The sequence below is a fragment of the Pistacia vera genome, unplaced genomic scaffold (assembly GCF_008641045.1).
Source record: "Pistacia vera cultivar Batoury unplaced genomic scaffold, PisVer_v2 Contig731, whole genome shotgun sequence".
In the NCBI taxonomy this organism is placed as follows: Eukaryota; Viridiplantae; Streptophyta; class Magnoliopsida; order Sapindales; family Anacardiaceae; genus Pistacia; species Pistacia vera.
This window is the reverse complement of record NW_022196592.1, coordinates 98548-117517: the sequence shown is the minus strand read 5'-3', so window position 1 is coordinate 117517 and position 18970 is coordinate 98548. Positions and strand designations below refer to the sequence as shown.

Sequence of the window (18970 nt, the reverse complement as noted above, 5' to 3'; positions counted from 1 at the left end):
CTACCATAAAATTTTTAGAGAAATCTAGCATCACAAGTACTGGAACTGAAATCATTGCTTGTTTTAGCTCTTCAAATGCCCTTTGAGTCTCTATATTCCAAGTAAAAGAGTCCTTCTTCAATAGGGATGTCAACGGGTTTGCAATATTCCAATATCCTTGAACAAACCGAGGATAATACCCGTTGAGCCCTGAAAATCCTCTAAGAGCTTTAATATCCTTCAATGTCGGCCAATGTACCATACTCTCAATCTTAGGTGGATCCACTGCTACCCCATCTGAGGAAACAATATGTCCTAGATACTCTAATTTCTCTTGGCCAAATACACATTTCTTGTTGTTAGCTACCAATTTGTGCTTTCTTAGTAGTCAATAGGTGCTTCAGATGTGCCTCAAAATCTTGACTCCAGTATGTTGTCAAAGAACACCAGGATGAATTTCCTTAAATAAGGCCGAAAAATATAGTTCATGAGAGCCTGAAACATAGTGGGACATTTGTCAATCCGAAAGGCATAACCAGGAACTCATAGTGCCCCTCATGTGTTCAGAAAGCCGTTTTGTAAGGGTCTATTTGGTACACTATCTGATACTTTTTAGAATAGTATTTAGGAAAAAAGTTGAGTTGAGTTGTATTTAATAGAATAGGATTTGAATTTGAATATGTGTTTGGTACATTTTGAATATTATATTAGAGTTAAATGAATAATTGTTTGATATATTTTTCCAAAAATGGTTTTAAGATAGAATATTTTGGTCCATTTTATTCAAAAATTTTATTATTTGATTTTGAAACTCTTCACTTTACATTTAAATAATATTAATTAGTTGTTTGGTAATTTTTTATCGCTAAATTAAAAACAAATTCTTCATAATAATTTCAACTACTAATACATCATTTAAAAAACACGGCATTAATACATATCTAAATTAATAATATGAAGCTACTAATAATCATCCCTTAGAATCCGTTGTACACCTATATTCCATTAACAATTACTACATGGTTTCATGTTGTTTCCACATAGCATTAGTTATGTGGTCCCTAAGAGTTGCCATGTCGTCTATACTACATTGATGTGGGTGATTCGATCCTTCCCCATTCCCTTCAACAAAATTTGTTTCCTCATAAACTCTATCTTCCTAAAACTTTTCGAAGATAGGGTCCTACATATTGAATCTTCTAATAAAATTGTCAATTACACAACATGCCATAACAATTGGGGCAGATTGCTTTCACGGGATTGACAAAGGAGTGAGAAGGAGCTTTAAATCGGTACAGGTTGCTTTGTTGTTGGAAGGAGAGAGAGAGCACAAGAGAGAAAGAGATCCGTGAGTATGTTGAAACACTGAAGAAGAGGCGAAAATTGGGGCAACAATCTATGTTGATGGAAGGAGAGAGAGATCACAAGAAAGAGTGAGGTGTAGTTATGGCTGGTGATTGAGTGAAATAAGGACGAAAATGGGCACATGAAAATATTGTTGATGGAAGGAGAGAGATGGCAAAAAGAAAGAGTTTCACGTGTCTAAAACATTGAGTGTAGACGGAGAAGAAATGGTGTCATAATGTGTAAGAGAAATTGAGAAAAAGTAATGAGGGAGACTAAAGGCCACTATTTTGGATACTTTTTTATTTGAATAATCACCAAAACATGCATTCCACTATTCTTACTAAATAGAAAAAGTAAAATACTCTCCTGAAGAGTGTGCCAAATAGAGCCTAAATATCTTCTTCTCTCACTCTAATTTGATGGTATCCTGACTTTAGATCTATCTTGGAAAACACCGTGGCTCCCCCCGGTTCATCAAGTAATTCCTCTGTGGTCGGTATCAGAAATTTGTCTAGAATTGTACTCTTGTTGAGGGCTTGGTAATCTACGCAAAACCTCCAACCTCTATCCTTTTTTTTAACCAACAAAACAAGGCTAGAAAAAGGGCTAATACTTGGTCTAATAATCCCCAATCTGAGCATTTCTCCCACCAAATTCTCAATTTCATTCTTTTGACAATACGGATAATGGTAAGGGTGTACATTTGGGGGTAGGGTTTCGGGTTTCAATCGGATTACATGGTCTTGAGATCTTATTGGAGGTAATTCCATAATTGGGACAAAAACAAAGTCAAACTCACTCAATAAAGCACTTAATTGAGAATCCATACCAATTTCATCCTCTTGTTACATTTGAATCTGCCCAAATTTGATTAAACACCCCTGACCTTCATTCTAGAGGGTCTTGATCATTGCCTTTAGAGAAACCAAAGTCTTGTATAAGGATGGATCGCTAACCAGCTTCACTTTCTTTGTCCCCAACCTAAACTTCATGACTTGTTTCTCCTAATCCGTGGTTGTTTTCCCTAAGGCTTCCAACCACGCAATCCTGAAGATCACATCCGCTCTCCCCATGTTGAAAGGAAAAAAGTTTTGAACAATCGTGACTCCCTGAATTTCTAAAAAACCCCTTGGCACTCCTCTTCACTTCGAACCTTATATCCGTCTCCTAGGCAAACCCCAAATGGTTTTGTTTGTGTTATTGGAAGAGACAATTTCTTCATGATATCTCGATGAATAAAATTATGCGATGCCTCGTTGTTGATCGGTACAATTACCTCAAAGCATTAATCTGCCCCCTCAATTTCAAAGTCTTTGGCCCGTTGATACTAACTATTGAACTAAAGGAAAGCTCCACGAAGTTCTATTGTGGTGTTGGTACCTCCTTGTTGTTAGGAAATGATCTAAACCCATGGCAGCGGAAAACAAAAATAAAACAGCGATCGGTTTCATTTTAAGCCAAGATCAAGATACATATATTACAGATAATATGTTAAATCAAATATTCTGTAGTAATATGAACAATCAATGTAAAGATTAGAGTTCATACACACGTTTGGAGGCTCCTTTGAACTTGTCTCTGTCTGGGTTCGCTACCGATTCAAAGTAGAATCGAACCAGCAGTAGTCCACATGAAGATAACCCGAAGAGCTAAAGAGGGATTTGCTAGATCCTCTTTAGCCTCAAGAATCAAGAACAAGAATCAAATAAATTTGATTCAATCAAAATAAAGTGGCGTGGGGTAGAGAGAAAGGGGCTAGAGCTTTTCAATCAATGAATATAAAATGACTTAATGAAAAGTGTTATTTAAGTCATAGAACACATGCACTTATATAGTGCATGTGAAACCCTATTCCACTTAGGAATAGGCTTAGGAACCAACCCAAATAGCCCCTATGCCCAAACAGCTCTATTTAGATATTTTTATTTTAATTATTATTATTTCAATTAATATATATAAAATATATTAACATTTAACAATAACAATAATTCATTTAAATATATGCGTACACATATTTAAATATAATCTCACTTATTTAAATTTAATATCAAATTCAATAAAGGCAACAACCTCAGTAAATTTAATTGCACTATGAGATTACCAAAATACCCTTTTTCACCTAAAAAGACAAAACGCCTTTCTCACAAACTGATTCTTAAATTATCTTCTATGTATGTGACCCGTAGGCTCCTCATCATACCGCCAATGTGTAGTATCGCGATCAACACCAATTAATTGTCTCACTATACACAGACCAAGATTGGCCCTAGCAAGGCATCATGGCCACTCGATAGATTCAGATTCAGAGAAGTAGCTACCTATCAACGATATAGTTACCGTACAATCAAATCCTTTCATTATCTATTATCTCATCGAGACTGTGGCACAGAAATAGTGTCAACCTCAGTTTCTCTCGATATATTTGTATTCAGTTACTGGACCAATTACCGAAATAACGAATTGGATTGAGCAACAACTCAATCCCATTGTGATCACAGATTTACTGTCATTGTCATTAACTGAATTACATCGTGAGATAACTTCTCCCATACCCGGGAGTGATGAATCCTTTGTCGATCCACCATAGTCTTGTTACACTCCTCAATGTAGTCAATCACTACCGTATTGACAACTCTAAATAGAACTGCATTAGGCTAGTGTCAAACTACACCAATCAGTGCACAAGGTATTCTGGTGATCTTAAGTCTAAGGATCACATGCACCACCATTTGTTAAAGGATTTGTTCCATAGAAACTAGGGTTACCATCTATATGGAATCATCTGATGGGTCAGACTAGTGAACTTGCCTACAGCAAGCACCTATGTGTTGCACCAGGTTGTCAGCAAACAATCTTAACAAGTGAGATCTATCACTGTCTTTTGACAGGGTCGTTCAACATTATGATAGCCTTACAATATTATCTGTGCCCTTGGTCAGATTAATATTAAGGCTACGGACGTTTCTAAAATGACCACCATATGTGCTCATAGGGTTCTCACTATCAAGATTTGAAACACTTGATACCCTTGTCACGGTTTTACCATTCTAAGGACATATATCAATACATACAACTATGGGGGCGTTTGGATCATATAATGTTTTTTTATCTTAGTAATAAGATTACTTTAAAGAAAGATTACCTTGTAGATTACCGGGTTTAAATCATTATTATGCTTGGTTCAATTGGGATGTATTAATAATTAATGTGTTTGGTTGATAGTAATAACAGGTAACAAAAACAACCTCACCCACCCATAGTTGTCAGATTCCGACAACCACCGTCAGTGGTGGCCGGAATCTATCACCCATAGTTGCTAGATCTGGCCGTCAGTGATAGCCAAAGAAATGGCCGTCTCGTTGGCCATCGTTGACGGTTGATGACGGCCAACTCTTGGCCATCGTTGACCGTCAACGACGGCCAACTCTTTGGCAGTATCTGACGACCAAATCTGGCCTTTTTCGGTCATCGACAGCCAGATTTGGCCTTTTCCAGCCATATCCATGGTGCATCTGACCGGAAAAGGCCAGATTGGTGAATAAACGACCAGATTTGACCACTCTGAGTCGTAACGACAGATTTCGACCAGATTTCGACGGTGGTGGCCGGAATCTGGCACTGTGGTGGTGGGGGTGTTTTTATCATTTTACAAATTGGATGTTTTGTAATTATTAACCAAGCCAAGGATATTTTCATCTGCATAATATACTGTTTAGGGGCAAGATTGGACAGAAATTATGATTACCCGGTAACATTTTAATAACAGCCCCCCATGAGTTACAAATATTCCCGGCAATGTACCCCTCTTTGACCACTGTTTGTCATCTTTTTTTCTGGTAAATTTTTTTTACAAAAATGCCAAACACGGTAATCTGTTAAATTAAACAAATATTACCCTTGTTAAAAAATTTAAACCCGATCCAAACGGGCCCTATGGTTTACATGATATAGTAGATAATGCCTTTTATTGATTAATAAACATTATTACAAAGAGTCAATTCCACAATAATTTATTGGTTCTAGGGCACCTATTCCAACACTTATTGCCCTCTTCTTCTTCGCCGAACTTCTCATCATTCTCTTCATCAATCAATATAATTTTGTACTGTTTTTCTCCACACCTTTGCCCTAGTGCAAGCTTTGCATCATATGTAAAACATAAACCCCGCTCTTTCTTTCGCTGAATCTCACCATCTGCCAAGTGCTTGAAAGGAAAATTTCGTCGATAAATTGGGTTAAAATTAAAAGATCATTGTATGGGTGTACTATTGCTCTGATAATCAACAACCGAAATGGTGTTGGATTGTCGGTCATCCCATGATCGATGGTTCACCAAAGGTTGGCTTGAGTATCTCGGTTGTTTGCTGAAAAGAGGAAGTCTAGTATGATTTGCGTATGGATTTAAGGATGACTGGACCCTAGACCTGTAATCCATTAACTCGTTTGCTCGACCCGACCCAAACCCAGTGGTATTAAGCCCCCGGCCCAATCCTCTATCTATTGATACAAGCCCACGCCTACTTGGCCCTAATAATTTTCCAAACTTACCTGGTCCAGTCCTTAATTCTTCTAAAGCCCAATTCTTTTCCTCCACTCATTGGGCCAAATCCAAAAGTTGAACTAAAGTTTCAGGTTGGGCCAATTTGATCTCGGCTCGTATTGCTGCCTTAATTCCATTTAGGAAAACACCATTAAAATTTCCTCTTTCTCCTTCACTAAAGGTGTTGTGATTGCTTCAAATTGCCGCCGGTAATCTTTCATAGTCCCTATCTGTTGGATTCCCATTAAAGTCTCGTATGGGCTCCCTTTTTGGGGATCCACTAAATCGGTGAAGAAGAGGTAGTTTGAAAGTCGGCCATGTCATCATTGATGCCCTTACTTCCATCCATTGGTAGTAATCTAACTTACGGCCATCGATATCTCCTCGATTGTGCTCTAGGTTGTTGACGATACTTGTTTCCCCCAGACCACCCAAATGTTGATTCCTATTTTCCAATCCATTCAGACCACCCTAATTTTGATTGTTACCTGTCTTTGGAGTCCTTGGCACCTTAGTTGATTTAGCCTTCTCCTCTCACCAGATTTTTTTCTTCCTTTTTACTTCTCATCCAACCTTGCAATTCTGTCAAACATTCACTGATGGCACCTATATCCACCCTAATCTTTGTTATCTCTCTCTTCACAGTACCTACTCTTGCCCTCCATTCTCATATTAACCATTCCCTAACTTAACTTCGCTCTTATACCAATTTGTTAGAACTCACTCAACCAAATCGAACAATACAATAGTCATAGCCAATTAAACGGAAAATTTGAATATAAAGATAAACAAGTAGAAATATCCAAAACTGATGAAGATAGATGTATATATATATTTGATAATGGAAGATGATAACAACTACACCAAGAAGGAAATCGCCAACTCTAACCCAAAACAGAAAATAAACAACAAAGAAAGACACAAAACAATAATAACCAAGCTGGACTTTGAGGGCTAGCATCCTCCCCAAGTTTTCCCCTACTATTTTCAATACACTTTTTTCTCTCTTTATTCCTTCGCACTCTCTTTCTCTTTAACTGAATTCTTCTCATATCTCATCTCTCACTACCATTTGTCCACTCTACAACTAATTTTAACACCTCACTATTAGCCAAAACTTCCTACCAATATCCCATAATCTACTACTTGGCTCTCTTGGACTTCCTATCGTACACCACTACTCTGATGGTCTCATCAGTATGTCTATATGGAACTTCACTGTATTACAATATCCTTAAGGTCTTTGGATGTGTTTGCTTTGTTCATCTACAATCACACGAGGATTCAAAACTTCAATGTCATTCTCGCTTGTGTTGCTTTCTTGGTTATGGAATTGAGCATAAAGGGTATAAATGTTATCATCCAATATCTAAATGCTCAAGGATCTCTCGTCATGTAAAATTTTAGGGACATAAGATGTTTTCTAGTCTCTACTCTATCAACTCACCATCTATCAATGCTTATCCTTTGTTTACTAATCCATCTCTTGACTGTTTTCCTCAAGATGGTGACATTGATACTAAAGTTATGGCTGTACCCCAAGCATCTAAAGAGACTATTGATCCTCCTGATAGTAGCAACATTCAAGTAGGGTACGTGAACTACTATCTCATCTACAGATTATCATTGTTATTATGCTCTTGCTATTTTACATGAACCTCGCTCTTTTTGTGAGGCTTCTACTAACCGTCTTTGACAAGAAGCTACGACGAACGAGCTTCAAGCTTTAACTGACAGTCATACTTGAGACCTAGAGAAAATCTATAGTAGGTTGCAAAATAATATACAATATTAAAACTCGGTATGATGGTTCTATCGAACAATATAAAGCCCGTTTAATTGCAAAAGGTTTTGCTCAAGAGTATGGTATTGATTATGAAGAGACATTTGCTCTAGTTGCTAGATTGACTATTGTTAGAACTTTACTTGTCATTGCAGCAATTCATCATTAGTCTCTTTCTCAGATGGATGTAAGAAATGCATTCCTTAATGGGATCTTATTGAAGAAGTATACATGCAGCCTCCTCAAGGATATGACCATCCACCTAATAAAGTTTGTCATTTTTATCGTGCATTATATGGTCTTAAGCAAACAACTCCATGAGAATGGTTTGCAACATTTAGCACTACAATGGCAAAAAATGGTTTTGTCTCTAGTGCTTATGACTCAACATTGTTTCATTGCAAAATTGATCAAGGTACTATCATTCTTTTGCTTTATGTTGATGACACACATGAGATGATTTAAAAGGATTCCAAGATTTCAAAAAGTTTCTTAGTTAGTAATTTGAAATGAAAGATCTTAACCTCTTAACTACTTCTTAGATCTTGAAGTAACCTCTTCTTCATATGGTTATAACTTGAGTCAAGCCAACTATGCTACTAACTTTACTCTCATGTTGGCCTTACTGATAACAAAGTTGTTGACTCTCCATTAGAACTAACTATCAAACTTTGAGCTACTAATGTAAAGCCTCTCAAGGATGCCACTCTTTATTGTCAATTAGCTGGTAGTCTAATATATCTCACTGTGACTCGTCTAGATATACTATATGCAGTTCATCTAGTCAGCCAATTCATGTCCGCTCCGCGTTCAATACACCTTGCAAGTGTATTGCATATTCTTTAATATGTAAAAGGCACAATATTCCATGGACTTCATTTCTTTGCTCACTCTTCTCTATAACTAGCTACTTTCTCTGAAGCAGATTGGGTTAGTGATCCAATTGATAGACGTTCTACCACAAGTTATTGTTTCCTACTTGAAAAGTCTCTCATTTCTTGGCGACGTAAGAAGCAAACCATTGTGGCCCGACCCAATACTGAAGTAGAGTATAGAACCCTTGCTGATACTACTTCTTAATTGATTTGGTTATGATGGAAACTTCAAGATGTATGAGTCTCCATCATTTCTCCCATACCACTATATCGTGATAACCGAAGTGCAATTCAAATAGCCCACAACGATGTCTTCCATGAGCATGCCTATAGGGTTTTCAATTGAATAAACACAAAATAAAACAAATTTTTTATTCAATGTTAACCCGATTCCCATGATCAAGATTGATATAATACAATCTATTAATTAAAAACTAATTAATCATACAAGGATTAATTCAATACCAACGTTGGTGGCTCCTTCAAACATATTCTGATTCCAACTTCACAAATTGATTCAAGTGTAGAATCAAACAAGACAGTATCTACACAAAAGCAAGACAGGAATCATAAACGAATTAATTGCTAGATTAATTAGTTTGCCCTAAGAGAGAAAATGAAATTGAGAGAAAAATTATTTTCTCTTTGTAAGAGGTGGCGGCTAGGGTTTTGAGTGAGAAAATAATATGAATTATATTCATAAAATATCATATTCCTTTCTTTATATAGTAAGGGATAAAATATCCCTCCTTTAGAATAGGAATACTGCTATTCCTATTTGGAATAGCATTCCAATTAATTATAATCTAAACAAATATATAAATATATATTTATTCATATATTTAATTTTGGTATTTAAATATATTTAAACTTAATTAAATATATTCTATATTAATATTAATGTTTTATATTAATCTTAATATACTTATAATTTTGCTAAATCAATTTCAATATAAATATTGAATATTGGCAACAACCCCGGCAAATTTAATCGCACGGAAAAATTACCAAAATACCCGTTTCATCCAAAAGATGAAATTACCCTTCATTTCATTATCCTCCTTAAATTGCTTTTAATGTGTGTGACCCATAGACTCTTTATTATGTTGACAATGACTAGATTCATAGTTAAGCATCAACTAATTAGCAATCTACACACCAATCAAGATTGACCTCTAGCAAAACATCATGATTACCCAACAAATAAAGATTCAGCAAAGTTGCTATCTTTCAACAGTATGGTTACTGTGCAATTCAAATCCCTTCATCATCATTTATCTCATCAAGGTTTAAAGTACAAACGTAGTGTCAACTTCAATTGTTTTACCTTGATAAATTTGCATTTGGTTATTGAATCAACGACCAAATAAAATTGGATTTGAGCACTGACTCAATTCCACTGTGACCATAGATTTGTGGTCGTAGTTACTAACTGAATAGCTCAACGAGATAATTTCACCTGTACCCAGGAAAGATGAATCTTGTCGATCCACGATAGCCATTGTGTACTTATAAATGTAACCAACCACTACTGCACTGATTACCCTAAATAGGACTACGTTACGCTAGTGTCAAATTACACCAATATTTACACACGGTGCTTTGGTGATCTCAAGTTCAAGGATTACATGCACCACCATCCGTTAGAGAATATATTCCATATACACTGGGGTTACCATCTATATGGAATCATCTAATCGGCCAGTCTAGTGAATTTGTCAATAATAAGCACCCACGCAACACACTATGTTGTCACCAAACAACCTTTACATGGGAGAACTGTCGCTACCTTTTGGTAGAGTCATTAAATGCTAGATAGCCTTACTATATAATATGTGTCCTTGGTTAGATTAATACTGAGGCTATGGATGATTCTAGAATGGCCACCATATATGATCATAGGATCCTCATGATTAAGATTTGAAATACTTAATTCCATTGTCACGGTTCAACCCTTCTAAAAACTATTACAAGAGTCTAATATTATTGGCTCTAATGCATCTATCATGACAGTACCAAGCACATTGAAATTGATTGTCACTTTGAACGTTATCATGTTCTCCAAGATACTCTTCATCTCATCTTTATCAGGACTATTGATCAACCAATAGATATTTGAGCAATGTCATGCTTATAACTGAGTCATACAACCAGACAAAAAATAAAGGCTAGAGTAGTCATTTTACATATATTTTTGCAATTTTTATTTGGTTGTATGACTCAGTTGTAAACAAATCATTATTGTAGATATTTTTACCAAAACTCATTCTCCAGGAAGACATCACAGTTTAATTTCCAAACTCAAGTTAGCCTCTTGTATTCCACATTGAGTTTCAAGGGGATGTCAATATGCAACAGCTATATTTACATCCAGTAATACTACACTTACCGATCAAGCTACCGATTTTCACATACCGACCCACCTGTCCAATTACCCAAATCTCAAAATTTAACTCAATTCACATGAGTCAGTATGTCAAATCGATAGTTTAATCGGTAACTCAAGCATTATTGATTTACATCTATGTAATGTTGACCCCATAATTGAGTCAATCATATGATTAGTGGCAAGATCTTTGGCTTGGTCTTTGCTATTCTTTCCACTTATGTTATTCTCTGTACGCTTTATATTCTCTCTAGTACGAACAATAGAATACAACAAATACAAAACTAAAGATTATTTCAATGCCTCTCTCTTTCATCAATATTTTATAACTTTATCATTGACAACTGACAAATTTAAAACATTCCAACAAAAATCTTGAAGGTTTTACCATCTTCCAATTTAATCAAAGATTACATACAAGGTTTACTAGTAATTTGAATACATGAATGATACCTGATGGAACCATGATTCTATTGTTCAATGTCACTAACAAACAATCTTCAAGGAATTGAATCTCTCCTGTAAAATCCTGTTATACTAACCAGTTATGTTATTGGATTCTCATAATGACTCTTCCAGGAAGAAAACATCCACATTAAGATCAGAACCAACTCCCTCATGCCCATCAAATTCGCTAAGGCCTAAAAACGTCTCCATCGGAACCTCTTGGTTCACAGCAAAAACATCCTGGAAGAGATAACCAACTATATCTATTGGTTCTTTTATATCATCTGCGATTTCTAATGGTACGATTTTCGCCGAAATTTTGTTTGAATTTCGAAACCTTGAAGGCATATTGTTGAGTTTCTTGACACTCTTTTTGTTGTTGTTTCTTTGTTTCAATTCCAATATCTTTGCCGCTGTTGATCCTGAGTTTATCACAGCTCTTCTCCTACACCTTTCTTTTGAATGCATTTTACAGGTCCCTTCAGGATTATTTCCAAACTTTCTCATGTCTTTCCGAGGAGACATTGTGAAACATTTCCAGGATTCTTCAGAATTCCAACACACTTCAAGCTCAAATGGCCAGAATAAAGGTTCATCAGCACCCAAATCTTCCAAATATTCTGCATCTTCTGAGACAGGCCAAATTCCTTCAGGATAATTTGATAATTTGACTTCAGGATTGCAGCTACAAGTTTTGTCCTTATCCGAAGTCTGAGAAGACGAATCAAAATTAGTTCTGAAATCTATTTCATCATTCCCTGGAGAGTTTAACATTGCAGTGACTTCTCCTTGATATTCCAAGCCTCCCAGGAAAGTTTCTTCTGCATCAGGAAAAAGTTTTTTCAGCATTCAAATTCATTGTTAGTGCGAAAATCTGACAAACTTGCGGTTGGAGTAAGAACTGATTCCGCAAGATTAATTGCTGATGTTTTTTACAGCAGTCAGGAAATTAATAAATCATAAACATAGAGAAGAAATGTACCAGAGAGTCTGTGCTCGGCGAAAAATTTGGAAGGCGAATCAAAATCTGAAGACAACCACATACATTCATGATCATCCAGGCATCTTTCCATATCAAGCTCTTTATCGAGATCGAAATCGTCTTCGAACGAGGAGAACTGATGAGAATTATCAACAAATTTCCTCCTGGATTTGCGGGTAGACCCCATTGTTTCAATTTGTAAAATTAATGGATTCTGTATCAGTTTGATGATCAAATGATTTCTCGTTAATCTTCCTCTTCAAAGGAGAGGACGAAGAACAAAACTTTGCAGGGAATCCCATTTGGATTAAAGCTTGTTCCAGTGATATAACACTGTGAAACTGACAAGATACATAATTAATTAATTAACATATTAAATTAAGAACAAGCACAAATAATTCATAGGAAGATAAAATAAAACAAGGAAGGTGGAATTTAAGAAGCCTGCAATTGAAAAGACCGGCGATTTTTTGAAGAATTCCACGTAAATTAAACAAAAAATTTTAAGGCATGATGTAATGACAGAATTGAACAAAGGAAAAATTAATTCTTCTCAGCTTGTACAAGTCATATCACATAGAAAATTAATTTGAATTCAAATGACAAGACAAAGGAATGAAAAGCATTGATATTGACATATAATTAACATAGAAAATTGAGAATTAGTCAATTATATATTAAATATTTCCTTAGATTTACATAAAATTTTAAGGCATGATGAATAAAACAAAAGAAAATAGCAAACATTAGAAAGAAAAGAAAGTTAATTACCTTGCTGAGTGGAGTTCAAATTTATAAAGAGTAAAAAGTTAGAAAAACCCTAAAGGGTTTTTAAATGAAGAAGAATCAGATCTTGAGAAAACAAAAGAAGTATGAGAATGTTATATACATGTCGAATAACTGTTGTTACTAATAATCAACGTAAAGGATGTTGTTGACTATAATTTACCAAATTTAGATTTTTGGCGCGTCTACTCGTAGCATATAGCTTTGTTATCGCAGAGCGGCGGCTAATTATGGTAATTCCACTTAAAGTTAGATGAATTTTAACAAAAAGTGGCGACTCTTTTAACTTCCCAATATTGACCTGTTTGATTTTCAACATTTGTTTTTCTTTTTTTCTTAAGATCTTCCGCCTTAACTTCAATAAATCAAAAGGAGCAAATGGAGTTGCATTGGACTTTCTGTTCTGTACCTTCGAAATTGACAAAACAAAGCTTTAACAGGGGCTAGCAAGTGGGTTTCTTGGTGTTGAAAAAAAAAAGCTTTAACAGGGCTAGCAAGTGGGTTTGTTGGTGNGTCTGAACATTTTAATATTAATTTTGTCATAACCATGAATAACGCACTTTGATTATGTTACTTATAGTTATTTATAATATTTCTTGTAGGATATATTTGCGGGCGGAACTGACACTACTTACACGGTCTTAGAATGGGCAATGACAGAGCTTTTGCGGAAACCCGGAGTCATGAAGGTATTGCAGAATGAAGTGAGAGGAATCGTGAATGGGAAAGAGATAATAAAAAAAGAAGATTTAGATAAAATGCATTACTTGAAAGCGGTACTCAAAGAGACTCTTCGTTTGCATCCTCCAATTCCTTTACTAGTTCCCCGAGAATCAACCAAAGACGTCAAAATTAACAACTATGACATATCGGCTGGAACAACAGTAATCACTAATGCTTGGGCAATCGGAAGGGACCCCAATATATGGGATAAACCTGAAGAGTTTAGACCAGAGAGGTTCTTGAACAATTCTATAGACTTTAAAGGACATGACTTTGAATTGATACCATTTGGTGCAGGGAGGAGGGGTTGCCCTGGTGTCTTATTTGCAATGAGCACTAATGAAATTGTGTTAGCAAATCTTGTTAACAAGTTTGATTGGTCATTGCCCTTTGGAGCAAGAGTGGAGGATTTGGACATGACAGAATGCACTGGTCTTACTATCCATAGGAAAGTTCCTCTTTTGGCTGTCGCTACTCCAACTTCTTGTTAGAACTATCAGCATTCCCTATTCCTCTCTATGTGCTGTATCTCGGTTTACTTGTAGTAATTTGAGCAGGTGTACGAGTGGTAATATTCCTATTATTCTTTTTATACGCCAAAAAAAAAAAAAAAAAAAAAAAAGTTATAAAATTGGTACACTTTACCGAAATTAATGTGGTTTGACAAAATATAGCACTTAATTTGTATTCTTTCTAACATTAATCTTCCCATCAGACAAATTATACAAGGAACCAAACTCTAAAAAAATAGGGATTCTTCTTAGGATAGGAAATTAATTCTTGTTTCACACAATATGATTCTTCTTGATACAAAAAGCCAGCCAATATTCAGCAATTAGAGAAATATACAAGTAATTTTAGACTACAAGTGATGCAATGATTACGAAGAAGGTGTGACAAATCAGGCAACATGTGATCAGCGCCCTGAATGTTCATTGTACATGATATAAAGAGTAAACGATTTTTTTCCCACCCAAGCTTTCCCTTAAGATACTTGCTCACCCTAAAAATTTTAAAATACTACAATCCTATCCAAAGTTTATATTCCGTTAAAACCTAAAATACACTTCACTTTCTTAGTCAACGTTCGGTAAGTTACAAGGAGCTAGGGTAAAAAAGGTTTTATAGAGTGAAGGCCAGTGGATCAAATGATGGTGACCGATTAAATATTCGCTGTTGGAATCAATCGAAAATCAGTTAAAAACAGGAAACTTTAGCTTTATAATAGCTAATAATCGACAAAAAATTAGATGTCGAAGTGAGAGGTTACGTAGAGAGAAGATCAGATGTTTAAATAGTGATGACGAAAAGAATTTTTATAACCAGAATCAGCTAAAATCGGATTTAAATAATAATATAATATTAACCTTGGGTGAAAAAATAGTATTTTTGAAACTTGTTAAGTGGGAAAATGTTATTACGGCAAGCCTTGGGTGGGAAAAGGTCGTTTACTCTGACATAAATTATCAAAATCATATTTAATATAACCCGTCCATATCTCCTCTAGTCAACTAAAATTTGTTATTATAAATTATTATCAATAATAACTTTCTTGACAAGCAAAAGTGTGCGGCGAGGTCATTAATTCTTCTTGTTTATAAACGGACCAATTCTACAGAGAAGAAAGAACATCCCAACAATCACTTAGAAGACGGAGCAAAAGCAACAAAAAGTATATATGTCGTTAGTTTATTACTTCATCTATTTCTTACTTTTCATCTCCTCTGCATTCTTCCTATTCAAATGGATCTTCTCTTCTTCAACCTCCCACAAAATTCTACCACCGTCGCCACCGAAACTCCCAATTCTCGGAAACATTCACCAACTAGGCCTGTATCCTCATCGCTCCCTCCACTCACTAGCTCAACGCTATGGCCCTCTTATGCTCCTTCATATTGGAAGAGTGCCAGTACTCATCATCTCCTCTGCAGATGCTGCTCGTGAGATCATGAAAACGCACGATCTCATATTCTCAAACAGACCCAAATCCATTATTGGAGACAGGCTTCTCTATGATGGTAAGGATGTGGCGGGTGCTCCTTACGGTGAGTATTGGAGACAGATAAGAAGCATTTGCGTGCTCCAACTTTTAAGTAATTCGAGGGTTAAGTCTTTTAGAACCGTAAGAGAAGAAGAAATAGAACTATTTATCAAAAAGATTGAAAGTCTTGCATCACTGTCATTGCCAGTGAATTTGAGCGAAATGTTCTCTTTGCTTACAAATGATATTGTATGTCGGGCAGCTTTAGGGAGGAAGTATAGCGAAGGTGAAGGTGGGAGAAAGTTCAAGGAGTTGCTGGGGGAGTTTACTGGATTATTAGGTGGTTTCAATATAGGGGATTTCATTCCATGGCTTACATGGATAAATTATTTCAACGGTACAGATGCTAAAGTGAAGAAAGTTGCCAAAGAGTTTGATCAGTTTCTAGATAAAGTTGTTGAAGAACACTCACATGGTCAGGAAAGAGAGATTAAAAGCCATGGAGTTGTCAAAAGTGAAGACGGAAAGGATTTTGTGGATGTTTTGCTTGAGGTTCAAAAGGATAACAAGGGTGACTTTTCCTTCGATAAAGTTAGCGTCAAAGCTCTCATCCTGGTATTTACCTCTCTGTGTCCCCAAACATTGCATAAATTGCATAATTATACGATTTTTCATTTAAATACAATTTATTTTTGAGTACTTTTTATTTTTATTTTTGTTTATTAATTTGTTACAGGATATATTTGCTGCTGGAACTGATACCACATACACAGTCATGGAATGGGCAATGGCGGAGCTCTTGAGGCACCCGAGAGTAATGAAGGAATTGCAGAATGAAGTGAGGCGAATCGCCAATGGCAAACAGAAAATAAAGGAAGAAGATTTAGATAAAATGCATTACTTGAAAGCTGTACTCAAAGAGACCCTGCGTTTACATCCGCCTATTCCGTTACTAGTTCCCCGAGAATCAACCCGGGATGTCAAAATTAAGGGCTATGACATATCGGCAGGAACAACAGTAATCACAAATGCTTGGGCAATTGGAAGAGATCCCACCTCATGGGACAAATCTGATGAGTTTACTCCTGAGAGGTTCTTGAACAATTCTATAGACTTTAAAGGACAAGATTTCCAACTGATACCATTCGGAGCTGGCAGGAGGGGTTGCCCTGGAACATTATTTGCGATGGCCACTAATGAGATTGTGTTGGCAAATCTCGTTCACAAGTTTGATTGGTCATTGCCTGTTGGAACAAAACCTGAAGATTTGGACATGACAGAATGTACTGGTCTTACCGCCCACAGAATGGTTCCTCTTCTTGCTGTTGCAACTCCAACTTCTTATTAATTAGTTCAAGATTCCGTATAGTAAATAAAAACCATTTTTTATATATCTAATCATAAATGAGAATTCCGATGACAGTGTAAAAGTATTGTGCGTTTTGTTTTCAAGTCTGTTATTAAGGTATTTTGTGTTATTCAATTTCTTCTTAGTGGCAGCGCCAGATTGTGTTGCGCTGTGGATTGAGATTTAATTGCAAAATGTCAGGAGCATGGACATTTTCATTTTTAAATTGATATTCTTTACCTACATAGTTGATGAATTAATTCTTATTTAAAGAGTTAAAAGTCTAAATTAAAACATAAATAAAATAAAAATTAAAGACATCTACTCAAAAAAGAGGACTAATTTAAGACAGGTGAACATATTTAGTTGAAGTTCATTGCAACATAGGCTAATATGTCGGATACATGGAACAGTGTAGAATGAAAATTGATGCTGAGACATCTAAGAAACGTAACCCATTTTATATTTGACTGTAATGGGTTGAGATATGAAATTTTACCGAAAAATTCAGTAGAAAGATCAAGAAAGGAATATTTTCACGAATCCATACTGTCAATTGTCAAATAAAGTAGGCAAAAAATAGGTGTACATGCAAAACTTATTAAGTCTAGCCACACATAGCATAAAAATCTAATCTCTAGTTGAATCTTTTCTCCAACTCTTTCACCACAACTTCAGCAAAATGACGTAGCTATGTTACCCTTCAGACGTCTCAATTCTCGACATCATTCACACCTTTGTGTGAGAGTTGCGTTGCAGCACGGGACCCTACTGAAGTGAAAAGAGAGAAAAAAAAAGAAAAAGAAAAAAAAAAGAGAACCACTCGTTTTGATGACCCACAATCGCTAGCAAAAAGCCAAGTATTGAGCACCGAAAGACAACGTCGGTCCCCAATGAGACTATGACTGGACGGTGAAGGTGCATCACCAATATCTTTTAGGTTAGTGGGGAATAATTGCATTACTAATAATTCTGTATCACAACAATCCTTCACTTCAAGCATGCCAACAATCTCCCAATAGAATTATATTTTTATTTTTATTCTTTAATTCTTCAAACATTTTTTATCCGGGATTTATTGTAAGAACATCTCCAAAGCACTATTTATATGATTCAAACTTTTTATTATAAAGAGTTTATTCATAAAAATAAAAGTTCATCATACTCTTTATCTTTTAAAAAATAAAATAATAAGGAATGAGTTTAGCTCTCCACATCTATAGAGTCAAATTTAACTCTTAATCCTAATTTCAATTAATGAACTACAATTTTCTATACATTTTATTTATTAATTCTTTCTCCTATTAACTCTCTTTCTTGAAAATAAAGAACATCTTCATTAAATTTAAGGAATCCATTGAATTTGAATAAAAATTTTGTTTTTTATATTTAGAAATTAATGAAGATGCTCTTTATTTACATGAAATATGCTCTTTAGAATAAAAAGCACCATTAAAGATGCTCTAATCATCTTTTCTATTGTCTACGTACTCTTTTCCTTTTTTTTTTTTTTTTTTCGAAAGTCATTTACTACCTGTATGGGTCAAAAATCGCATTGGACTTTATCAAGCCCAATAATGAAAATACATTAAGTATGGTCCAGTGCCTTAGCCCAATCCCGGTTGGGCCCATGCTTAAATTTATCTTGTAAATTAACCACCCAATGGTAGACTCCATCTTATAAGAAGAACAATTCTATAGGCCGACCCATTTTACAAGCTGAACCACACCATGAGTCAATCCTCTCCACGAGCTGGGCTACTTTACGAGTTCAGCCTCTCTACGATTCTGGC

At 35.6% G+C, this 18970-nt stretch overlaps 3 protein-coding genes across 3 annotated transcripts; 2 read left to right on the top strand and 1 right to left on the bottom strand.

Moving 5' to 3' along the window:
- Positions 1-11471: 11471 nt before the first annotated feature.
- Positions 11472-12526, bottom strand: LOC116115115. The gene is made up of 2 exons (XM_031401264.1): positions 12340-12526; positions 11472-12178 (listed from the first exon to the last, which is right to left on the bottom strand). Exons 1-2 carry the CDS (start codon positions 12524-12526, stop codon positions 11472-11474), a joined length of 894 nt encoding a protein of 297 aa, XP_031257124.1.
- Positions 12527-13736: 1210 nt separating this feature from the next.
- LOC116115114 (cytochrome P450 71A6-like) lies at positions 13737-14339 on the top strand. Its single transcript, XM_031401263.1, has one exon. The coding sequence runs from the start codon at positions 13779-13781 to the stop codon at positions 14337-14339; it is 561 nt and encodes a 186-aa protein (XP_031257123.1). The 5' UTR covers positions 13737-13778.
- Positions 14340-15510: 1171 nt separating this feature from the next.
- Positions 15511-17307, top strand: LOC116115123 (cytochrome P450 71A4-like). The gene is made up of 2 exons (XM_031401275.1): positions 15511-16444; positions 16566-17307. Exons 1-2 carry the CDS (start codon positions 15527-15529, stop codon positions 17175-17177), a joined length of 1530 nt encoding a protein of 509 aa, XP_031257135.1. The 5' UTR covers positions 15511-15526; the 3' UTR covers positions 17178-17307.
- Positions 17308-18970: the final 1663 nt, after the last annotated feature.